This window comes from Arvicola amphibius, chromosome 10 (assembly GCF_903992535.2).
Source record: "Arvicola amphibius chromosome 10, mArvAmp1.2, whole genome shotgun sequence".
In the NCBI taxonomy this organism is placed as follows: domain Eukaryota; kingdom Metazoa; phylum Chordata; class Mammalia; order Rodentia; family Cricetidae; genus Arvicola; species Arvicola amphibius.
Window position 1 is genome coordinate 103,170,882 of NC_052056.1, and position 26,097 is coordinate 103,196,978.

A 26,097-nucleotide genomic window follows, 5' to 3' on the forward strand; every position below is an offset into this window, starting at 1 on the left:
TAAAGGGTGATTCTGCTTCTGCAAGAGGCCACCGTCATTTCTACATCATCTCTGTTAATCCTGACCAATGGTGCATGTATTTGTGTGTGCCTGTGTGCATGCGTGTGTGTGTCACGTATTTATGTAAGCATGTCTCTGTGTCTGTGTGTGTCTTCGTATCTGTGTCTGTGTGTGTCTTCGTATCTGTGTCTGTATATGTGTCTGTGTATATGCCTGTGTGTATGTCTCTCTGTGTGTTTCTCTGTGTGTGTGTGTGTGTGTGTGTGGTTGTGAGCTGCCATGTGGGTTCTTGGAATAGAACCAGGGTTCCCTGGAAGAGCAGCTGGAGCTTTTAAACACCCGGTTTAAGATGGCTCTTAAACTGAGCCGTCTCTCCAGCCGTCCCTCTGAGATGGGTTTCACTATGCTGTCCTGGCTGGCCTCAAAGGTGCTGTAGATTCCAGGCTGGCCTCCGATCACGAGGACCCTCCCACTTTGCCTCTTGAGTGCTGAGATTAAAGGCGAGCACCAGCATACCCAGCATTACTTTTTATCTTTATTTGTATGTGTGTGTGTGCTCCTGAGCATAACTCTGTGTACTGTCTGTACAGTACCCACAATGCTCTTTGCACCGAGCACTTTCTCCAGCCGCACAATGTTGATTTCTCAGGAACACTTTCTTCACCCTCTTATAGATCGATGTCTGTATATTTACAAAAACATATGCATGATAAACAGTCCTGCTGAATAATGAGAGTTCGGGGTGGCGACAGGCTCAGCTCCTGTGGTGACATTTTGGCCTTAGGCATAAGTCAACACATCTTGCAGAAAACACCAATAAGTCGGTTAGGTGGGTGTAGCTAGGCCCAGTGACCCAGATCTGAGGCTTAGCCGTGCCAGCACTGAGGTGGCCAATGTGGAGGACTCACCAGTTCGAGTCCAGCCTCGGCCTCAAAATAAGATGACGACAGCAACAACGTGAGAAATCTAAACAAGAGATGAAGAGACGGAGGCAGGAGGTTGGAGGACATGGACACAGTTTGGAATGACACCTTGGATGGGGGCCGCATGAGTGTTGCATCTGGGACCTGTGCCACCCAGAGGCTGAACTTCAACCTAGCCATGGCCTTGACAGATAGCTCACTGTAATATCGCAATGTTGACCTGCACATCCCATGAATTATGCCTAATCTGCTGCCTTAAAACTGGTGGCTCAGTGGTACAGCTGTGCTTTACTCTGAGGTGCCCTGGGTTGTCTCCCCAGCACCACAGTGGAGGGGATGTGAGGAGGGGAGGGGCCTTCTGGGAACTCTGGTCTTCCTGTAAGAATTTTCTGTAAGCCTAGAACTGCAGGTCTAGAGTTAAAGGAAGATAAGAACCAGTTACGGCAGTTTTTTTAAAAAAAGAACAGAATTCTTCCAAAACCTTCGCAGGAGCTGGAAAAGCTGAGCTCAGGACTCCCGCTTTTGCAGTTTTCTGACTTGGTTTCCCCTCTTTTCCAACACATACAGATTATTCTTAAAACCTGCTGTGTAACGGCTTTTTCGACAAGAAGAAACCCTGAAAAACAAAAACAAACAAACAAACAAAAACCACCCCAGATGTTTCTCCAGGTAGAAGGCAAGGAAACACAGGAACGGATGGACCTTGTGAGAAGCCCCGAAGCCATTGGCTGTCCGGATCTGGTTGATTTGCATAGCCCCGCCTTCCCGGGGAAATCGAAACTGAAAAGCAGCTGTGCCCAGCTCAACACTCAAGGAGGGGGAGACAAGGGAGCTCATGCTATAGACGGAAAGCTTCAGGGCTTGAGGATGGGGCAGGGACTCAGCAACACCCCAGCCTCAGAGCTGGACAAATTCATAGAGGACCACCTCCTTCCCGATACCACCTTCCGTAATGATGTCAGAGCCGTCATCAATGTCATGTGTACTTTTCTGAAGGAGAGATGCTTCCAAGGCGCCGCCCACCCTGTGAGGGTCTCCAAGGTGGTGAAGGTGAGCCCCCCCTCAGCCTGAACTGACCCGGATGGGGTGGGAGAGGACCCTGAGGAACCAGACTGCAGCCCTGATTCCGCCTCTTCACTTCCAATCACAGCTGCAGAGTGGGTTCTGCCCCCAGGTCCCACATCTGTGTTAGAAAAAGAGCCTCAGTTACAGTTTGTGTTCCACCCTCCCAGGCCACGTTCATTTCAGAGTCAGGGAAACTGAGGCCAAGCTTGGGGAAGCAGTTTTCTCGAGAGTAGTGGATCAAGGGACCCAATATTTGCACTGCGATGTGACCTTGGATGAGTGAATTACCATCTCCACGTCCAGGTTCTCAGCACAGGAATTGAAGACTAAGGCAAATGTGACAGGGGACAGAACAGGACCCCACATGCTGGGTGACTGGATTGATGGACTGTGACTGAGCTCGGTTCTGGGTCCTCGGACTTCATCAGTACCTAATTCACTGTGAAGGCCGCAGAAATAAAGTTCTTTTCTTTTCTTTTTTTAGTTGATTTTATTTTTACTTTTTTAATTTTGTGGAAGGGCACACTGTGCCTGTGTTATTGCGGTGCCCTCAGAATTAAAGAGCGGGTGTCACATCCTTTTAGCTGGAGTTGCATAGGCGGCTGTGAGCTGGCCTATGCGGGTGCTGGTCTCTGAGCTGGGGACAGCTGTAAGAACAGCAGGGGCTTTTAACTACTGAGCCACCTCTCCACCCTCAGATATGACATTTTATAATGGCCACTCCACAGTGGGTGGTGCTTGTGTGAGGGGCTGTTCTCAGCAGGAGTCCTTCTTTTTAAAATACTTTGTTCCACACGTGGATCTCATTTTACTAAACCTTTTCTGTTGCTCTATGACTTTTATGTTATTTTATATTACATAGGCGGATTTCTTCCAAGTGTGTGATGTTGTGTGAGCATATTCCACCAACTAACAATGCCAGCAATGAGGATCAGGACAATAGTCTCATAGCTCTGTGTTAATTTACCCACAGTCTCCTCTCGCCCACTACCATCCTTTACTCCCATGCTGACCCTCCCCCCAGAGAACCCTCCTCTGATATCATGTCACTTGTGTGCAGCTAGAACTGGCTTCCACATGAGAGAAAATGTGCCATTTTGTCTTCCCTCATGACCCTCTTGCTCCTCTTCCTTTAGACCCCTCCCCCACCTTCCCCACATAATCCTCTCTCTCTCTCTCTCTCTCTCTCTCTCTCTCTCTCTCTCTCTCTCTGTGTGTGTGTGTGTGTGTGTGTGTGTGTGTGTGTGTGTGTGTGTGAAAATCTAGACGCCAGAGATAAACGCTGATGTCTGTCATTCTGAATCTGGCTTATCTCTCGTACCATGAGGAGATCCAGAACCATCTATTTTCCTACATAGATCCTGACTTCACGCGCGGTGCTGACTAGTATTCCACTGCGCATGTGCAGGCTTTCTCTACCCAACCATCTCCCTGGGTGGTGGACCCCTTGGCTGTTGAGGGTCCGGACTGCTGGCCATGGCTCTGCCTGTCGCCTGTCATTCTCATCCTTGTCTTTCAGGGCGGCTCCTCAGGAAAAGGCACAGCTCTGAAGGGCAGGTCAGATGCCGACCTGGTGGTGTTCCTTAACAATCTCACCAGCTTCGAGGACCAGTTAAACCGACGCGGAGAGTTCATCCAGGAAATTAAGAAACAGCTGCACAAGTTTCGGAGCGAGAGACACATTTGGGTGAAGTTTGAGGTTCAGAGTTCATGGTGGTCCAACCCCCGAGCACTCAGCTTCAAGCTGAGCTCCCCACAGCTTCAACAGGAGGTGGAGTTTGATGTGCTGCCAGCCTATGACGTCCTGGGTAAGGCAGTCAGAGCCTCAGCTCGCCCCTCCATCCTCTCTTTGGTTTCTTTCTCTCTGTGTCGTGTGTGTGTGTGTGTGTGTGTGTGTGTGTGTGTGTGTGTGTGTGTACGTGAGTTTGATCATGAACTGTGGCTAACACATCTCAGCAGCCATCCATCTTTTTGGAGACCTGGTCTCTATCTGATCTGGAATTACACATTAATCTTGACTGGCAGAGCCCTGGGAACTCTCTTGTCTTCAGCTCCCCAGTACTGGGATTACAATCCTATGCCACCACTCCCATCTCTTCCTGAGTCCTGGGGTTCCAACATGGGTCCTTATGATTGTGAGCCAATCACATTACTGACTGACCATCTTCCTGGCCCACACCTTCTATTCCTGAACTGAAAACACTTAGCATTTGAGAAATTCTTCCAAGCAGAGGATCTTGTTAAAGCTGAGCTGGGGAAGGAGAGATTTAGAATTTGGGAGTGGGAGTGAGAATCCATCAGAGAAGGACATTAAGTAGCAAGGTGGCTCAATGAGGGGATGAGGTCATCTTAGATTCCCCCTCGGTTTATCAGTAGTATTTGTGGCTGGGTGTGGATTTTGTCTTTCTAAACATGAGGCAGCAGAGAACTCACAGAAAATTAATAACTGATATATCTTCTCCTAAAGGATAGGAAATCTTAGACATGTAGAGGCCTGGGTGTCTGTGGGATGGTTAGTACATGATGCAGAACTTCCCAGGGGTTCTCTGTCTGCCTCAGGAAAACTGGAAACCCAGCCATCACCACCCTAGCCCCAGCATGCTCACACGTGTTATATTACACAGTAAATGATCCCCTACGTTGAGATCTTACACCAGGCCTGACACACAGTGTGTCCCCAAATTACAAATTGTCCAGCTCCACCCAAAGACAACCAGGAACACCCCTGAAAGCACAGTGGGGTCATGGGGAGTTTAGAGACTACTTGAGGCTTTATATTTGGGGGACACAGCACCCCCTGATGGCCACGATGTGAACTGCTGCTATTAACTTAGAGACAAGGTCACTCACTTCCCTGGCTTAGGAGAGTCATGGAAATGGAGTCTCAGACAGCAAGGAATGAGAGGCCAGCCTGGGAGTCGGAGCAGGGCAGCTTGCTGTGGGAAGCTCCCTGCAAGGGGTTTAAAACCCTGTTCAGGGGAGGAGGCTCAGAGGATGGTCACCCAGAAATGAGCTGGGAGGGCGGCTCCCCAGAAGCTGTCTTGATCATGGAGTTCCCCAGCTTCAGGCATCTGTCCAGTGGGGAAGAAGGGCTACCACAGAAGGACCTTCTTGGAAATGGCAGTGTGGAAGACAGCCCAAGAGAGGATCTCAGCCACAACTCTACCCAAGATGTCTTAATCGATGCCTTACTATGTAATGGACCTTGAAGTTGAAAATCAGCACTTGGAATGACAGGGCATGTCCCAATATCAGAGTGATTTTGCCATGTGCCAACATCAAAGCCTGATGGTATGACCTGCTGCAACCACGGCCACACACCTGCACATACCTAAGGCACAGCCTACTGCCTGTCTATACTACTCAAGTGTGCACATGAGCCCCCACACACAGCCACATACTCATATGTATTCCCTAGCCTGTTACCTAACCACTCTACAAGCTCAGGACACACACACACACACACACCGCCATATCTTATTGTTCTTAGGACCTGGTCAATCAAAACCACATGATCATACACTTTAGGCACTAAGGAAAACTACTCACTAAAATAACACAGTGGGGCTGGAAAGGCAGCTCAGTGGATAAGGCAATTGCTGCACCCACCTAAACTTAGGAAATGACACACATAGACCTGTAACCCCAGCACTATGGGGGACAGAGACAGGGGAACTCTCTAAGCCTTGGTGGATGCCAGCCAAGCTCCACATTCACAGAGAGACCCTGCCTCTAAAGGAGAAGGTGGCAAAGTATAAAGGAAGACACCCAGTATCCTCTCTTGTTTCCAAACATAGGTGTGTAATGTCTCATGGACACACACATACACGATACATACACAAAATAGGGCTGAGACTGTAAGCATGAGATACATGATAGAAAACACAGCACACTGCTCCACAGTCAACCCTGACACAAGCAGGAGTGTACACACATGACAAGTCCCATGCAGAAGATACTGGATACCGGAGCGTGGCTGGCCATTATTAGATGACCATGCAGCCCTCTTGTGTGTGGCCACAGTGTGCTATTTTCTTCCACCACCATCTCCATACCTGTGAGGAAGGGTCTGCACTAGGATCAGTTGGTGGCAGGAACTTTCCAAGTGAGTGCAATCCTGAGGTGAGGGAGGATGCATGGATGGATAGGGCGTGAGGCTTGCTGTGGTAAAACTCTGCCGTTTCCTGAACTCCACAGCCAATGAGCTCGTTCCCCTCAGAGAGACCAAAGAACCCCAGAGAAGGGCTGGGGTGTAATCTAAGTGAAGCCTTCATTACAGGCCATGTCAGTGTCTACTGCAAACCCGACCCTGAGATCTACAGAAGGCTCATCAGGAAGTGCACATTCCTGGGCAAGGAGGGCGAGTTCTCCACCTGCTTCACAGAACTTCAGAGAAACTTCCTGAAGCGTCGTCCGCCCAAACTGAAGAGTCTCATCCGCCTGGTCAAACACTGGTACCAACTGGTATGGCATCTCGTCCAGCCTGTTTTTTCAGTTTTTTTTTTTGTTTTGTTTTTGTTTTAGTTTTTCGAGACAGGGTTTCTCTGCAGCTTTTAGAGCCTGTCCTGAAGCTAGCTCTTGTAGACCAGGCTGGTCTTGAACTCACAGAGATCCGCCTGCCTCTGCCTCCCGAGTGCTGGGATTAAAGGCGTGCGCCACCACCGCCCGGCTAGCCTGTTTTTTAAAAGCGACTCAGAACCACCTGCCCAGGGCTGGCTCTCCCCACATCAATCACTGATCAAGAAAATGCCCCAGAGGCTTGCCCACAACCTGTCTGATGGAGGCATTTTTCTTATTTGTGCTACAGTCTTCTCAAGATGATTCTAGATTATGTCATGTTGACAAAAAAAATTAGCACAAGTGGTGAGAAAAAATATTGGAAAAACAAGTGGGTTAAAGGGAAGCTGAGGGGAGGGGATGAGAGAGAACCAAGGGGTGGGTGGGGATGGTGAGGTAGGGCAATGCTGAGGGAGGGAGAAGGAAGGGGAGAGAGGGGAACTGAGAGGAAAGAGGACACTGTTTGTTTGTTTGTTTGTTTGAGACAGGGTTTCTCTGTGTAGCTTTGGAGCCTGCCCTGGAACCAGGCTAGCCTCGAACTCACAGAGAACCACCTGCCTCTACATCCTGAGTATTGGGGTTAAAGGCGTGTGCCACCAACGCCTGACCAAAGGAGGACTTTCTATGCTTGTTCTAATTTGTTTTTTTTCTAGTCCACCCTCCAATCAGCTAACTCTCTCTTTAGCCACATCTAACTCACTGTTCGCTGGTTGCTGCTTCATTTGTGCCTTTGCATTTTTCTTCTTTGGAAATCTTCCATGTTACTTTCTACCACTTTGATTTTCATGACCTTTCGGGAGATTATCTCTTCAAGCCTTTGATTTCTTGTTATACTCTGGGCTTTTTAACCTGTGTGCATTTACACCTGTTCATGGAAACACATGCATATGTGTTTATGTGTGTGTCCATTAGCATTTGAAGCTAGAAAGTGATGTCGGGTCCTCAGCCACTCTCCAACCTTTATATCCAGGCAGGGCTGATACTTGAAGACTCAGTGTGCTGAGCCATCAGGTCTGGACCCTAAGATAGCCCTGGGGCCCTCTGAAGGATTATGAGTCAGCTTCCTGAGCATCCTGACCTTCATGTACATGTTGGGATCTGAACTCCCTAACTTGTCTGGGAACACTTTACCCATTGAGCCATCTCCCTAGCTCCTCCCCAGTTATTTCAGAGCCTGTGATAAAACTTTCAATAGTGAGCATCATTATTATCCTGCCCCCACCCCCACTCCCTGGCTGTCACTCTCAGTGTCATGATTCCTCCTGTGTCTGCTGGGAAATGCTCGGTCTTTGTGGACCACATGGTCTCCATCCCATCCACTCAGCCCTTGGCTATAGCATCTGAGCATCCATAGACTGAATCTACATGAGTGGGTGTGGCAGTGTGTCGGTAAGCCTGTAATGACAACATCAGGTGGCAGCTGAACTGACCCCGTGAGAAGTGGTCCCCACACAACAGCTGACAGCCCTGTTCTTCTCATTGCCTTTCCTCAGTGTAAGGAGAAGCTAGGGAAGCCGCTGCCCCCACAGTATGCCCTGGAGCTGCTCACAGTCTATGCCTGGGAACGTGGGAGTGGATTCACTGAGTTCAACACAGCCGAGGGCTTCCGGACCGTCTTGGAACTGGTCACCAAGCACAGGAAGCTTAGAATCTACTGGACAATGTATTATGACTTTCAAGACCAAGACATCTCCGATTACCTGCACAGACAGCTCACAAGAACCAGGTAGACTGTCCCCTCATGACTCACAGGGAGTATAGGCTGCCCAATGTTTTGAAAAGGAGGAGATGGGAACTCTGTCACTGTGCTGGCCACTGTCCTGCTGGTCCCTTAGTGACATAAGAGCTTGCAGCCCTGGGAGACAGAGATGGGTGCTTCGGTCTGCAGATGAGGAGACCAAGGCTCTGACCTCATCCAGACCCAAACAGTAGAGAGAAGGGAACTGAGACTTTCCAACAGTGACAGAAGTCGTAAGGGCTGCTAGACATCACAACTAACTCATGGATCAATTCATTGTAAATAATACAGTAGACTTGTTGCCCAAGGTAGGGACATGCTGTGATCCTGTGTTATGTTCGGCCTTCATACCTCATCCTTTGCGCCTGGCTGGTTGATTGTTTCCCATCTCACAGATCAGAGAGGCTAAAGGACCTGCCCCAGGACACACAGCTACTAAAGGGTAGAGGATTGGATCCCAGGCCTTCCAGGTCATGTCCAAGGATCCCTCCAGGCTTGCTCTACGCTGTGGGGCAGGGACTCAGGACAAACTTTGGGTATCAGTGCTCTGCTGAGCTCCTCCCCTGCCCCTATGCAGTGATACCTGGGGCACCAGCCAGCTGATCTCTTTCCTCTCTGGATGTTGCCCTTGCAGGCCTGTGATCCTGGACCCCGCTGACCCAACAGGGAACGTGGCCGGTGGGAACCCAAATGGCTGGTATCGGTTGGCAGGAGAAGCTACGACCTGGCTTCGGTACTCATGCTTTAAGAACAGGGATGGCTCCCCAGTATGCGCCTGGGATGTGCCGGTGAGACCTTGTCATCATCCTGACCCCTTCCACATAGCTTAAGTCCCTTCATCTGGTTGGAGAATATTCTCACAAAGATGTGGTTTTTTGCTAAAGGTCTCCACACTCCTAGGGAGGCCAGCTGCTCCTCTGTTTCACAGCCATTTTAGCAGCGTTCAGATGGCACAGTGAGTAAGGCACATGCTGCCAGCAATGGTGACCTGGGTTTGATCCTAGATCCCTGTGATAGAAGGAGAGACCAACTCCTCCTAGTTATCCTCTGACCTGCACCTCTATGCTTTTACACAAATGGTCTCTCTCTCTCTCTCTCTCTCTCTCTCTCTCTCTCTCTCTCTCTCTCTCTCACACACACACACACACACTCTCACAAATTCACACAAATTCCTTTTTGTGGTTATTTTTTAGAACTATTATCTTTATTGTTTTTTTTATTACTTTAAAAAAATACCAATCTAAATTCCCACTTCCTCCCCTCCTCACCCTCCCCCCACCAATCTTTTTTTATTACTTTATACATAATACCAATCAAAATTCCCACTTCCTCCCCTCCTCCCACTTCCCTCCCTTCTTCCACTTCCCTCTTGCTCCCCCACACGCCCTCTCCCCACCCCCCTCCAGTCCTAAGAGAGGGCAAGGTACCCTGCCCTGTGGGAAGTCCCAGGCCCTTCCCCCCCCCTACATCCAGGCTTAGGAAGATATGCATCCAAAAAGAATAGGATCACAAAAAAGCCAGTACATGCAGTAGAGACAAATCCCAGTGCAGTGCCATTATCATTGACCCCTCAGTCGGCCCCAATTGTCAACTGTTGTTCTTTAAAAAAATGCTACGGAGTCCCAGGCAGCAGCTGTAGGCAAGCAGCAAATGCTATAAAGTCCCAAATGGTGGTAGCAGGGGCAGACAGCAGGCCCTGCGAGCAGCCAGTCCCAGGCAGAGAAGGCTGCCGGTCCCGGAGCAGTGGCTGGTCCCAGGCAGGGAGACACATGGTGGGTGGGCAGAAGACAGAGACATGGATAGACATGACTTACAGAGTGAGGCTGAATATTTATTCAAGGCGGTTATGAAGGGGGAAGGGAGAGAGGGGGGAGGGAGGGAGAGAGGGGGGGGAAGCAGAGAAGTGGGGAGAGAGGCAGAGGCAAAGCTGCCTCTCCGAGAGGAAGATGGAAAAGAGAGCAAGCTCAGGCCGGAAGCTAAAGATCAGCCTGCCTCAGCGGAAGGGGGAGGGAGTGGGCGTGGCTTGTCTCTTAAAGGGACAGGGACCAAAACCATAACATCAACCACATTCAGAGGGTCCAGTTTGATCCCATGCTTGTTCAGTCCCAGTCCAGCTGGCCTTGGTGAGCTCCCATTAGCTCAGGCACGCTGTCTCAGTGGATGGACCAACCCCTCATGGTCCTGACTTCCTTGTTCATATTCTCCCTCCTGCTCTTCAACTGGACATTGGGAGCTCAGTCCAGTGCTCTGATGTGGGTTTCTGTCTCTGTCTCCATCCGTTACCAGACGAAGGTTCTATGGTGATATTCAAGATAGTCATCAGTCTGTCTACAGGACAAGGCCACTTCAGGCATCTTCTCTTCTACTGCCCAGGGTCCTAGCTGGGGTCATCCCATGGACTCCTGATAACCCCTCCAGAACCAAGCCTCTTGCCAACCCCAAAATGGCTCCCTCAATTAAGATATCTTCTTCCCTGCTCCCATATCCGTCCTTCCTCCATCTCAACCATCCCACTCCCCTAAGCTCTCCCCCACCCTCCCCTTCTCCCCTCTTTCTCCTTCCCTCAACCCTCCACTGCCCTCATGATCCCAACTTTTGCCTGGTGATCTTGTCTGCTTCCAATTTCCAGGAGGATCTAAATATGTTTTTCTTTGGGTTCACCTTATTACTTAGCTTCTCTAGGATCATGAACTATAGACTCAATATCCTTTGTTTATGGCTAAAATCCACCAAAAAATACTTAAGGACATGTTCAACTTCCTTAGTTATCAGGGAAATGCAAATCAAACAACTTTGAGATACCATCTTACACCTGTCAGAATGGTTATAATCAAAAACACTAATGATAACCTATGCTGGAGAGGATGTGGGGTAAGGAGAACACTCATCCATTGCTTGTGGGAATGCAAACTTGTGCAACCACTTTGGAAATCAGTGTGGCTGTTCCTCAGAAAATTGGGAGTCAACCTACCTAAGGATCCAGCAATACCACTCTTGGGAATTTACCCAAGAGTTGCCCAATCATACTACAAAAGCATTTGTTCAACTGTGTTCATAGCAGCATTATTTGTAATAGCCAGAACCTGGAAACAACCTAGATGCCCCTCAATGGAAGAATGGTTAAAGAAAGTGTGGCACATCTGCACATTAGAGTACTACTCAGCAGTAAAAAAAAAAAAAAGACATCTTGAATTTTGCCTGCAAATGGATGGAAACAGAAAACACTATCCTGAGTGAGATAACCCAAACCCAAAAATATGAATATGGTATGTACTCACTCATTAGTGGATTCTAGCCATAAACACACAAACTCCTTTCAGACTTACACACATACACACATGCACACACACTTCCAAACTTACATACTCACTCAATCACACTCACATTCTCACACCTAGACACTCACTCACACTTACAGACACAAGTGCACTCACACACTGACACACATAGAGAGTATGGAAAGGAGACTCAGTGCTGAAGCCACTGACTCGGGAACGCTCAGCTAGGGAGAGGTCAAGCTGGGATTCCCATGAACTCTAAAGCCAGTGCTCAGGTCCACGAAGCAGCCCATCTTTCCTATCTCATCAGCATGTGGCCAACGGGACTCAGGGGGCTTGCATCACATCCATAAAGAGGCACAGAGGGACCTGCACTTGGGCCTTTTCCCTCCTGGTGCAGGGGACTTGCTGATGCTAGGGAATTGATGGTGCCACGGGTAGCTGAGCTTAGTGTGAATGCAGGAATGTTGCAGGGAGTTGGAACTAAATGCCAGGTCAAGAAGGAAGTGAAGGGGACATTAGGGATGTGGGAGAAGGCAAGAGAAGCTGCAGTGGCCTCTGGGCTGCCATGCAGCAGACAGTTGGCTATGCCTGTTCTCTCATTTGACAGATCTGTGAATGAATGACCCTCAGGTGGGAGGCGTGGCTTCCAGGGAAGTACTCTATGCACCCACAAGGGCCTGAGTTTTGAAGTTGTCCAGTTCCTGTCAAAGGGGCCCTGGTGATCTGTTACAGCACCCATTCTCAGGGTTCATGTACACCCCCTACCCAATAAGAATGCTCCTGACATGATTGTGTGTTTTCTATTGCAGACGGAGGTTGATGTGCCATACCAGGAGAACCAGACGAGTAATTTTTTCCGTAATCTCTGTTTTTTGTTGTTGTTTTTGTTTCTTTTCATTGTTTCAAGGGCTTCTTCTGCATAGCACACGCAGCCTGGAGCTAACAACCCTTTTGTATTAGTGCTGTGATAACTGCAGCGTAGGCATTGTTATAACCCCCAACAGAGATGGTCCTGTAGCTCCTGTGCCACTACAGGGCCAGTATGCGAGTCTCGGGAACTATGAGTCTTGGGAACTATGCCTGGAGACTTGAAAACACACAGCGACAGAGACAGTCAGAGAAAGACATGAGGACATGGAGAAAGACAGACAGAGACACGGGCATGGGTCACCCCTGATACAAGAATGACAAATGCCAAATGCCAAACTTCATTGTGCTGGGGGGGGGGGAGCTTCTATAGGGACCCTTAGCCACACCCAGCTCTCGGGATTTTTTATCTGCAGGCCTTGTGCTCAGAGTAGCTGCAGGCAAGATCTCATGCTCAGTTCATTCCAGCAGGCAAAGACTCGGAGACAGGCAAAGAAAATCAAGGGACCCAGGATCTGTAGCTCCCAACAGGCCTGATGTACCCTGCCTTCCCTCCATCCTCAGGTGGGCAAGAATGGGCATTTGTCCTCCTATGAGCACAGCAGCACTTGCCCAGAAGACTCTGGAGTGAGGGGAGGTGCTCCTTTGCTGCAGGCCTTGACCAGAGAGGGCAGGATGCTGCCCAAGGTCCCAGTTAGGGAGTGTCCACCCTGGGATCAGACTCCAGTCTTCTGACCCCTGCCTGCCCACCCTTCTATCCTGTCCCATTACAGACAGCCTTCCTTACAACCAGCTTCATCTGCCATATCCTCTGACAGTGTTCTCTAGGGGACAAGAGATTCAGAAGGGGAGGGGAGAACCCAAGCTTGACTTCTGTCTGTGCACCTGTTAGGAGCTTCTGTCCATGCACCTGTTAGGAGCTTCTGTCCAGTGTCTAATCAACAACAATAAACCACAGCAGATGCCATGAGGGTGTGTGAGATGAGCCAGAGAATTATAGGGGTGTGTGTGTGTGTGTGTGTGTGTGTGTGTGTGCATGGTTCAACTAGATTCATTTATTGTGCACTTGTTACATGCTCCACATGGGTCCAGGCACTGATTGCTCAGCCCTGGACAAAGCAGAAACAAATTGCAGCATTTTCTTCTGGTAGGCTGGGATCGCTCCAGGTCTCTTATTTATAAATCCACAACAGGAATCCTTGGTTCTTTCTGTCCATGTCCCCAAGACAAGCTTCAAGACCTGCCCCCATCTGACTCAGAAGCTGTTCCGCAACTGCACATGGCTTTGGGGACATGGGTGTGTGAGCCGTGCACATGAAGATGCATGGTGGCTGCAACATGCAGGCTGGGGTTCGAGGAAATGCGTGAAAAATTAAAAAACGCGTTGAATTTGTGACACTGGTGACTTTGAAACGTGGTGTCCGTGGTGATGGTGAACTTTTGATGCGCTGTGTTAAATCACGTGGAGTCTCAGCTTTGTCTCTCTGTTTCTGTCTTTATCTCTATCTGTCCCAGGCTGCCTGGAACTCATAGTAATCCTTCTGCCTCCATCCCCCCAGCTCTGGAATTACACACACATGGTCACACACACTACCAACCTCTACACAGAGAGCTAGATGGTTCCATAGTTTAGTGTTGTAAACCAGACCCCTAAATACCCAAATCCCTCAACCACCACTCGGGCCCTGCTCATTAGGAGGTCTGGGCATTGTTCAGGGCCACCTGTTCCCGTCCCCAGTGCCCACTCCCTTAATCATTGTGGCAGGGGAGAACTGGGTCTCATTGGCCCTCATTCATTCAGTTCACATAATAGACACCTTGAGAAGCGGAAGCACCAATGTCCAGGGTGGTAGAAGACACTTGTCCCCTTGACTGCAGGACAAATCACATTCTGCCTTGTACTCTGAGCCCATGGTGGACCCAGTAATGCTGGTCTGTGATTTAAGTCTTGCCTAGTTTGAAACACCTCCAGATGCACAGAGAAGGCTTTAACAAATAATGTCCAAGGGATCCTCATGTATCCTGCCAAGCTGAGGGGACCCACCTTGTGAGCCATCATGTACCCCACACTAAAGCAAGTCTACATGTGACACGGAATGTCCACATCCCATTCCTTCATGATGGAATGGCTCCTTGTGTGGACCTCCGAGAGCAGAAATGGCAGCAGGGGTGTGGTTCATCAGGGAAAGCCTGGCCTGGAGTGGTCTAGTGAGAGGCAGTGGATGCAGCTCAGCGGCAAAGTGCTTACCCAGCATGCACGAGGCCAGACATAAAAGAACCATCCTGAGCTGCCTGTGGCTTTGATGTCAGAGCCAAGAAAACAGCCTAGATCATCATGGCTAAGCTGTTCTCTGTTTCCTAGTGATTCTCTGCTTCCATTTTGGATGGGCTTCGCACATGCCCAAGGTGAAGGTGGAATTTATTCCTGTCAGTGGAGATCCAGCTTTCCCAATTCCCTCTGCAGAAGAGCCCTTCTTCCTTGTTATGTGTTCTTCCTCGTTGTGTGTTCTTGGTAACCTGGTCAGAAGCCACTTAACCATTCTGACAGTTGACCTTCTCAAACGTTTAGCTTGTGTGACAAAACTCCCCAGATAGGAGAGGTGGGCAGACAGCAGGCTCTGGAGTGTTGATCAGTGAAGGAAGCAGTCGGCAGACATTTCTATAAATGCCCTCAGACATGCCCAGAGGTGTTTCCACAGAGGGTCTAAGGTTGGTAAAGTTGGTCATGAAGATGAGCCATCATGGGCCATCAGAAAGAAGCACAAGAGATGATGTCTAGAAGGTAAGAGCAGTGGCTGTCACAGCAGGTTCCTCCTCCAGTTACTGACCTGAATTGAGTTTCAAAGTTGAATCCACTGAGAATAGATGAAGTGGTTTCCTAGGGAACTGAATCCTTGCAGTACCATGGTTGGCAGAGCAATGCCTCCCCTCAGTGGAATACTCCTTACTCAGTAGGTGGGCACTGCAGAGCCGGTTGCTCCCAACCTTAGGCAGAGGTCAAAGTTGAAGACTGGGCTTGGAAACTCAAAGTGTCTGCCATCAAGCCCTGCCACGCCCCTGGCCAGCATGGATGGTAAGTCAGTACCAACATGGCACCCAGAGGAAGTGTGGGGGGGGTGGTGAGAACTGTGCTTAGGGCTAAAGGGCTCTTGGGCAGTTCCGGTCTGGAGCAAGCATGACACTGCACAACATGGCAGTTGGACACAGTGGTATGAAAGTGTCAGTTGTGGAACATCCTACTCCACCTGAGAAATGATCCTGTCTCACTGTTGTCATGGAAACCTGATCCTGCCACCTTGTCGCTCCTCCCTTAGGCTGCTAGTTACTCATTCCTGTAGCCTGCTGTTAACCTTAAAGGTCTCTGTCACTGGGAAGGCTCTCAGTGGTCCACACAAGAGGTCATTTCATCATGGAAACATGGAATGTGGCCATATTATGCTACATGTAGACTTGCTTTAGTATAGGGTACATGATGGCTCATGTGTTGGGTCCTGTCAGCTTGGGAAGAGACACAAGGGACCCTTGGGCATTGTTTATTCAAAGCTTCTCTGTTTATCTTTCTAGAGGCCATGGGAGTATACAGTAGGTGACAACTAGTATTCAACAGATCGACCTAGCAGATGAGTGACTCTCTGATGTGGAGCCTCACTTGACAAAGTCATGGGTCACTGGCTGTAGAAAACAGTTTGTCTGTGTAATTTTTCTCATGAGCCACTAATAATGAGCTATGGGTATTTTATCACTGCTTATGTATGTTTATCTCATGAAAATACTCCATCTACTGGGCACACATATAGCTGTGGATGGTTAGGAAGATAATTTCTGCTTAAATTAGAAATTCTAATGAATAGAAATACAAGGATATGTTTTATCACTCAGATTGACATAAGAAAGTAATATTATTCTTAGTCACAAAGACAGCTGATTTTAGATTTCAGAACAGATTCAAAGCAAACTGGTTGCCCCTGGAGATGAATATCTGGTTGTCCCTAGAAACAAATACATGAGGATAATTTCTGTTTTGCTGATTCAAGATCAGATCATGAAGCAACTTTAGTCAACATAACTTTCTCAGCTCTGGACATTCTGTATGTACTCCCCAACCTCAAGTTTCAGTCAGCTGTTTATTGTTTAAGTCCTGAATTGCAATGTTACTTTTCTGTCTGGGAAGCCTGACCACACAAGCACAGCCAAGTGTTACTCACTAGAAGGTCAGTGTGACATCCCTAGCCTGAGAGAAACTGTGTGATCAGTGCAGTGCCATTTCTTATTGTTTACTCAAGCAATACTGTGACCCTGAAGATTTGATTCATATTTGTCCAGCGGTTTTGACTATGAGATGAAGCTGGAGAGATGTGGGAGAGGAGATGAGAGATGGAGAGAGAAGTGTTATGTAGCTGTATGCAAAGAGATATAGCTGTGTGGAGACAGAGATTTTCAGAAAGGGGTTTTTCAAGATGAGGTAACAGAGAAAGTTACCATTAGAAAGTGTGTGTTTCCTTATTTACCCCTCAGATAGAAGAGTCTAGGTCACACTGCATTTGTGGATTTTTTGCATACCCTGGAGGCAGCCTTGAAGCAGGCTCTCCAAAAGGTCACCAGCAGTATCTAGGGGTGTTTCAGAAAAGGCAAGACTGGAATTGTAGACGAGCATCACCGGGTTCACCAGAGCTCAGATAGAGCACAAGGCAGAATGTGATATATTCTGAGGTCTAGGGGACCTCTGGGTCTTCTCACACCCCGGAACACTGGGGCTCCTGGTTTTCAGGGCCACTAGAGTGAGAACTGAATGAGAGAGCACTGACAGGATATCCTCTACCCCCAGTTATTAAGAGAGTGGGTACTGGGGACAGGAGCAGGTTTGGGGAATGGTTAGCCCTGTGCAATGCTCTGAACTCTTAATGAGCAGGGCCCAAAAGGTGAGCACACATACAGGTCATTTGTGTCTGATGAATGAGCCTCTGGTTAACTACACTACCATGGGACCATTTAGTTCATGGTGTGGAGGGTGATAATGTGTGTGTGTGTGTGTGTGTGTGAGAGAGAGAGAGAGAGAGAGAGAGAGAGAGAGAGAGAGAGAGAGAGAGAGAGAGAGAATGTGTATGCGTGTGTATAATTTCAGAGCTGGAAGACTAAAGTAGAAGGACTGCTGTGAATTCCAGGCAGCCCGGGACATATAATGAGATCCTCTTTCAGAAAGAAAGAGGGGCATGGAAAGAAGAGAGACAGAGAGAGGAGACAGAGAGAGGCAAAGCTGAGACTCCTTGTGGTTTAACTCAGTTCATCATCATCACAGACAACCATGTTTCTGTTTTTGTGATCACCAACGTCACACATTCAATTCATTTTTGTCACGCACTTCCTCAAACCCCAGCCTGCATGCTGCAGTCACCATGCATCTTCATGTGCACGGCTCAGACTCCCAAGTCCCTATAACCATGCGCAGCTATGGAACAGCTTCTGAGTCAGATGGGGGCAGGTCTCGAGTCTTCTCTAGGGGACATGGACAGAAGGAATCAGGGATTCCTGGTTTGGGTTGATGTATAAGTGATCTGGACAGATCCCCAAGCCATGTGACATCATAGCTGTAGTGGGTTGGTTCTGCTCTGTCCATGGCTGAGCTATCAGTCCCTGGACCTACGAGGAGCATGTAGCATGTGTGAAATAAATGCATCTAGTTGAACCATGAAAACACACACACATACACACACTCACATTCCTATACTTCTCTGGCTCATCTCACACACCCTCATGGCATCTGCTGTGGTTTACTGTTGTTGGTTAGACAGGGGGCAGAACCTCCCGACAGGCGCACAGACGGAAGTCAAGCTTGGGTTCTCCCCTCCCCTTCTGAACTCTTGTTCCCCAGAGAACACTGCCAGAGGATAAGACAGATGAAGCAGGCTCTGAGGAAGGCTGTCTGCAAAGGGACAGGATGAAAGGGTAGACAGGTAGGGGTCAGAAGCCTGGAATCTGACCCTAGAGTGGACACTCCCCCTCTGGGGCCTTGGACAGCATCCTGCCCTCTCTGGTCAAGGCCTGCAGCAGAGGAGCACCTTCCCTGACTCCGGAGCCTTCTAGGCAGGTGCTGCTGTGCTCACAGGAGAACACATGCTCCGTTCTCACCCACCTGAGGATGGAAGGAAGGCAGGGCACATCAGGCCTACATCATAGTCATACTAGCACTAAGGCAGGAGGATGACAACTTCTGTGCCACATAGGACTACACAATAGAAGCCCACATCAAAACAAAGAAAATCAACATAGAAAAACGCTAACCTGTTGGCTTGGCAAAGGAACTTGGATCTGTAATAGAAAACACACAATCATGTCAGGAGCCTGCATTCCTACTAGGAAGGGTATGCAAATGAGCTCTGAGGGTGGGTGCATGACTGGCTACCTAGAACCCCTCAGAAGAAAAGACAGTGTATCCCCATGTTGGGAAGATGGCCGTCAGGACATCTTTTTGACTTAGTCCATTGAGGGTTTATGTAGCCCCACTTGAAGTCCCCTCATTCAGGTACAGATCTGTCACATGATGGGGCCTAACCACCTGTCTTCTGCGGGACAGCACTGAAGGTCCCTGCAGCCCCAGCTGCCTCTCCTGTTCACTTTTAACCCTTCCACTTTCCTTCTCATTCCCTGACCTGTGGTTTGGTTCCAAGTCACTGCACCCATGCTAAGCCTCCATCCTGAGGCCACACATAACATCACCCATTCCCTAGCATCAGAAAGTCCCCTGACTTAGGAGAGCAAAGGTCCAAGTGCAGGTCCCTCTGTGTCTCTTTGGCTGTGACACAGCCCCCTGAATCCCGTTGGCCACATGACAATGAGACAGGAAAGATGGGCTGCTTCACAGACCTGAGCACTTGCTTCAGAGTCCATGGGAATCCCAGGTCAACCTCTCCTTAGCTGAGCATCCCTGAGCCAGTGGCTTCAGTGCACTCTCTATGTGTATCAGTGTGTGGGTGCACCTGTGTCTGTGTGTCTGTGCTTACATGTGTGTGTGAGAGCTTGCATATGTGTGAGTGTGTGTGTGTGAGAAAGTATGCATCAGTGTTTTTGTGTGTGAATGTATGGGTTTGCATGGTATGTACATGAGTATGTGTGTGTGTGTGTTCGTTTGTGTAACAGCACAGAGGTAAATATCAGAGGATAACTTGGAGGAGTTTTTCTCTCCTTCTGCCATAGGGTTCTAAGGATCAAATCCAGGTTACCAGTGTTGGAAGCAAATGATGTGGGACCTCCTTCTGTACATGTGTTGCTTTTATTGGTTAATGAATAAAGAAACCGCTTTGAGCCTATAGCTGGGCAGAACAGAGCTATGTATGGAAAACTAAACTGAATGCTGAAAGAAAGAAGGTGGAGTCAGAGAGAAGCCATATAGCCCCGTCAGAGACAGATGCTGGACAGAACCTTGCTGGTAAGCCACAGTCACATGGCAAAACACAGATTAATAGAAATGGGTTAAAGTAAGATGTAATTTTAGTCTTATTTACAGATATTCTTACAACAGCAAAACCTAAAGTAGGGAAACACACGCACTGCCACCACCACCACCAAAACAAACAAAAACAAACAAAACCAGGAATTAACAATCTCTGGTTAATAGCATCTCTTAATATCAATGGACTCAATTCATCAATAAAAAGATACCGGTTAACAGAATGGATACGAAAACAGGATCCATCCTTTTGCTGCATCTAAGAAACACACCCTTCAAAGGCAGACATTATTTCAGAGAAAAGGGTACAGAAAAGATTTTTCCAATCAAATGAACCTAAGAAACAAGCTGGTAGAGTTATCCTAATATCTAACAAAATAGGCTTCAAACTAAAATTAGTCAAAAAAGATAAAGAAGGACATTTCATATTCATTAAAGGAAAAATCCATCAAGATGAAGTCTCAGTTCTGAACATCTACGCCCCTAATATAAAGGTACCCACATTTGGAAAAGAAACATTACGAAAGTTTAAGACACAATCAGACCCCACGCATTAATATTGGGAGGCTTCAGCACCCCACTCTCAGCACTGGACAGGACTGCCAGACAGAAACTTAACAGAGAAACAAGGGCAAAAACAGAGGTTATGGTTCAAGCGGACTTAGCAGACATCTATAGAACATTCTACCCAAACACAAAAGAATATACCTTATTCTTAATACCTCACAGAACCTTCTCTAAAACTGAGCACATACTCGATTATAACATAAATATCAATAGATAGAAAAGAATTGAAATGACATCTTGTATCTTACTATACTGCCATGAGTTAAAGTTAGAGCGCAATGACAACAGAAAAGCCTAAAGACTGAACAGCTCTCCGCAAGTCTCAGCTGGGTCAAGGAAGAAACACAGACAGAACTTAACAGACTTCTTAGAATTCAATGAGAATGGATTCACAATGTACCCAAACTTATGGGACACAATGAAAGCAGTGCTAAGAGGAAAGTTCATAGCATAAGTGTCTACATAAAGAATATGGAGAGCAGTAAGGACAGGAGAGGGAGGGGGAGTGGAGGAGTGAGGGGGGGTAATTGGGAGGCAGGGAGGAGGCAGAAATTTTTAATAAAAAAATAAATAAATAAAAGAAAAAAAAAGAATCTGGAGAACTCACACACAGGCAGCTTAACAGCACACCTGAATGCTCTAGAAAAAAAAAAAAAAGACGCAAACTCACCCAAGAGGAGTAAACATCAGGAAATAATCAAACTCGGGGCTGAAATCAATAAAACTGAGACAGAGACCGATACAAAGAATTGATGAAATGAGTTGTTTCTTTGAGAAAAATCAACAAGATAGACAAACCCTCATCCAAACTAACCAAAAGACACAGAAAAAAATATCCAAATTAGCAAAACCAGAAGTGAAAATGGGGGACATAACAGACTCAGAGGAAATACAGAGAATCATTAGGTCGCACTTCAAAAACTTGCCTTCCACAAAGCTGGAAAATCTAAAAAAAAAAAATAGACAACTTTCATGATAGATACCACATACCAAAATTAAATCAAGATAAAAAAATAAAATCAAGATCAAGGTCAATTTCAATAGACCTATGACCACTAAGGAAATAGAAACAGTCATTAACAGACTCCCAACCTAAAAAAGCCCAGGGCCAGATGGTTTCAGTGCAGAATTCAATCAGAATTTCAAAGAAGAGGTAATACCAATACTCCTCAAATTATTCAGCACATTGGAAACAGAAGGAATATTTCCAAATTCTTTTGATGAGACCACAGTTACCCTGATACCCAAAGCAAACAAAGATGCAACAAAGAAAGAGAATTCCAGACCAGTCTCCCTCATGAACATTGATGCAAAAATAAAGTACTGGCAAACTGAATCCAAGAACACATCAGAAAAATCATCTAACAATCTAGTAGGCTTCATCCCAGAGATGGAGGGATGGTTCAACATATGAAAATGTGGCTGACAATGGGGGCTAACTGAGAAGCCGTTGATAAAGGCACTGGGACTTGTTTCTACTGCACGTACTGGCTTTTTGGGACCCTAGTCTATTGGGATGCAAAGCTTCCTAGGCCTAGGGGGGGAGGGCCTTGGACTTCCCACAGGGCAGGGTTCCCTGCCCTCTTTTAAGGACGGAGGGGGAGGGAGGAGGGTGAGTGGGGGAGCAGGAGGGGAAGAAGTATAAATTTTTGAATGGAAAAAAAAATAAATAAAAAAAGAAAATATGTCAATGTAATCCATCATATGAACAAACTGAAAGAAAAAAAAAAACACATGATCATTTCATTAAATGCTGGATAATCCTTTGACAAAATCCAACACCCCTTCATGTTAGAAGTATGGGAGAGATCAAGGATACAAAGAACATATCTAAACATAATAAAGACAATGTACAACAAGCCAACAGCCAGCATCAAATTAAATGGAGAGAAACTCAGTTATTCCACTAAAATCAAGGACAAAAAACAAAGCTGTCCACTCTCTCCATATCTATTCAATGTAGTACTCTAGCTTCTAGCTAGAACAATAAGGCAACAACAGGAGATCAAGGGGATAGAAATTGGAAAGGAAGAAGTCCTTTTTTTTTTTTATCATATTTGCAGATGATATGATAGTCATATAAGTGACCCCAAAAATTCTATCAGGGGACTCCTACAGCTGATAAACACCTTCAGTAATGTGGCAGGATACAAGATCAACTCAAAAGAAAATCAGTAGCCCTCCTATATACAAATGATAAATAGACTGAGGAAGAAATCAGAGAAACAACACCCTTTATAATAGCCACAAATAACATAAAACATCTTGGGTTAACTCCAACCAAACAAGTGAAAGACCTATATAACAAGAACTTTGAGTCTTTGAAGAAAAAAACTGGGGAAGAGCTCAGTAAATGGGAAGCGCTCCCATGCTCTTAGATCAGTGGTATTAACATAGTAAAAATGGCCATCTTACCAAATGCAGTCTACAGTTTCAATGTAATCTCCTCATAATCCCAACACAATTCTTCCCAGATCTCAAAAGAACAATATTCTACTTCATATGGAAAAACAAAAAACCCAGTATAGCTAAAACAATCCTGAACAATCAGAGAACTGCTTGAGGTATCACCATTCCTGACTTCAAGCTCTACTATAGAGCTATAGTAATAAAAAAAAAAAAAACAACTTGGTATTGGCATAAGAACAGACATGTGGATCAATGGACTCTAATCAAAAACCCAGCTATCGATTCACACACCTATAAATAGCTGATTTTTGGCAAAGAAGTCAAAATTGAACAGTGGAGAAAAGAAAGCATCTTCAAAAAATGGTGCTGACCTAACTGGATGTTGACATATGGAAGAATGCAAATAGATCCATATCTCTATCTCCAGGCTCAAAACTTAAGTTCAGGTGGCTCAAAGACCATAAGTCCAGTTACACTGAACCCAATAGAAGAGAACATAAGATGTAGTCTTGAACACATTGGCACAGGAGACAACTTCCTAAATATAACATCAGAAGCACAGACACTGAGAGCAGCAATTAATAAATAGGACCTTCTGAAAAATATTCTCTAAGACAAAGGACACAGGCAATAACGAAAAAACAGCAGCCTATAGAATAGGAAAAAATCTTCATCAACATCATATCTGACAGATGGCTGATCTCCAAAATATATAAAGATCTCGAGAAACTACACATCAAAATAACAAATAGTCCAATTTTTAAAAATGGAGTACAAATCTAAGCAGATAATTCTCATCAGAATTATGCAAATCAAAATAACTCTGAGATATCATCTTATACCTATCAGAATGGCTAAGATCAAAAACACTGATGACAGTTTATGCTGGAGAGGATATGGAGTAAGGGGAACACTCCTGCATTGCCAGTGGAAATGCAAACTTGTACGGCCACTTTGAAAATCAGTATGACAGTTTCTCAGAAAATTGGGACTCAATCTATTCCCAATCTGTTCAAGACCCAGCAATACTACTCTTGGGCACACACCCAAAGGATGCACATTCATACCAGTAGGGTATTTGCTCAACTATGTTCATAGAAGCATTATTCATAATAGTCAGAACCTGGAAACAATCCAGATGCGCCCTCAGCCCAAGAATGGATGAAGAAGATGTGTATTTGCACAATGGAGTATGGCTCAGCGATTAAAAACCAATGACATCATGAAATCAGTAGGCAGATGGATGGCACTAGGAAAGAAATCATCCTGAGTGAAGTAACCCAGACCCAGAAAGACAAACATGGTACGAACTCACTCATAAGTAGATATTAAATGTAGAGAAAAGGATAAGCAGGCTATAATGCATAACCCCTGAGAAGCTAAGTAACAGGGAGGACCCTACAGAGGCAAATGGATCACCCAGGGAAGGGGAACTAGAAAACATATCCTGAATAAATATGGGCTTAAGGAGGGGTGATGGCAAGGGGGAAGGGAAACAGCAGGGAATGGGGTAGTTGATATAAGCGAGGGACAGAGAAAGAGAGCAAAGAAAAAAGATGTCTTGATAGAGGGTGCCATTATGGGATTAGGGAGAAACATGGTGCTAGGGAAAGTCCCAGGAACCCACAAGGATGACCCCAGCTAAGACTCCAAGCGATAGTGGAGAGGGTGCCTGGGCTTTCCTTCCCTTGTAACCAGATTGATGACCACCCTGTCATCATAGAACCTTCATCCAATAACTGATGGAAGCAGATGCAGAGATCCACAACTGGCCACTGGGCTGAGCTCCTGGAGTCCAGTTAAAGAGAGGGGCGAGGGTTTATATGAGCAAAGGGGTCAAGACCATGATGGGGAAACCCACAGAGACAGCTGACCTGAACTAGCGGGAGCTCACTGACTCTGGACTGACAGCTGGGAAACCTGCACAGGACTGAATTAGGCCCTCTGAATGTGGGTGACAGTTGTGTGGCTTTGGCAGCCTTTGGATCAACTGCCAGTGGGATCAGGATTTATCCCAAGTGCACGAACTGGATTTTTGGAGCCCATTTCCTGTGTAGGGATACCTTGCTCAGCCCTGATTCGGGGTGGGAGGAGGGACTTGGTCCTGTCTCAACTTGATATGTCAGACTTTGGGAGGCCTTACCCTTTCTGAGGAGTGGATGGGGTGTTCAGTAGGGGAAGGAGGTGGGTGGGGGGAGGGGAGAGAGGGGAAACTGTGATTGCTATGTAAAATGAAAAAAAATACTTTTAAATTAAAAAAAGTCACATACTCCACAGACCAAAAGAATAAACTAGAATCTGTAAGCAGAGGTAACTGAACATGTTTTAGCAGAGTGCACTCCAAATAATTTAAATAATTTAAGGATACTGAACACCTAAGGAGAGCATCTGCAGTTTTCTTGAAGTGTTTGCTCTTAGGGGCTTAAGAGATGGTTCAGAAGTTAAGAACACTGGCTGCCAGGTAGTGGTGGTGCATTCCTTTAATCCCAGCAAATGGGAGGCCAAGGCAGACAGACAGATCTCTGTAATTTCTAGGCCAGGCTGGTCTACAGAGAGAGTTTCAGGACAGTTTCAGGGCTAAAAAAAATCCTGTTGTTTTGTTTTTTGTTGTTGTTGTTGGTTTTTTATTTTGATTTTTTGTTTGTTTGTTTGTTTGTTTTTTGTTTTTTGAGACAGGGTTTCCCTGTATAACAGTCCTGTCCTGGAACTAGCTCTTGTAGACCAGACTGGCCATGAACTCACAGGGATTCACCTGCCTCTTCCTCCCTAGTGCTGGAATTAAAGGTGTGTGCCACCACCACCCCGCAAAAAAACCCTGTCTTGAAAGCACCTTACCCCCCCCCCTAAAAAAAATCCACAGCCAACAACAAGAACAAAAACCACCACTGACTGCTTTTTCAAGGACCCAGGTTCAATTCCATTACCCACAGGGAAACTTAAAACCAACTATAACTCCTGTTCCTGGGGGTCTAGTGCCATCTTCTGGTCTTTGTAGGAACTGCATGTTTATGTTGCACAAAATACGTGTAGATAAAACTTCCACACAAATTGAAAGAAATGCAATAAACAATCACCTGTTTTTGTTGTTGCTGCCATATGTTTACATGCAGAGTTCTTCAGCGTTGTCTATTAACACTGTGAGGAAACACATCACCTAGTGAAAGAGCCTGAGCTGCATTCTGAGACACTGGGACATCACCCGCAGGACATGCTCAGCTTGTTTTCTTATGTAAACCAAAATCACAT

The 26,097-nt window shown here is 46.7% G+C and overlaps 1 protein-coding gene across 1 annotated transcript; it reads left to right on the forward strand.

Annotated features, from left to right (window-relative positions):
- Positions 1 to 1,704: 1,704 nt before the first annotated feature.
- On the forward strand, positions 1,705 to 13,330 carry LOC119824866 (2'-5'-oligoadenylate synthase 1A-like). The gene is made up of 6 exons (XM_038345411.1): positions 1,705 to 1,973; positions 3,508 to 3,796; positions 6,268 to 6,452; positions 8,039 to 8,271; positions 8,918 to 9,071; positions 12,374 to 13,330. Exons 1-6 carry the CDS (start codon positions 1,791 to 1,793, stop codon positions 12,485 to 12,487), a joined length of 1,158 nt encoding a protein of 385 aa, XP_038201339.1. The 5' UTR covers positions 1,705 to 1,790; the 3' UTR covers positions 12,488 to 13,330.
- Positions 13,331 to 26,097: the final 12,767 nt, after the last annotated feature.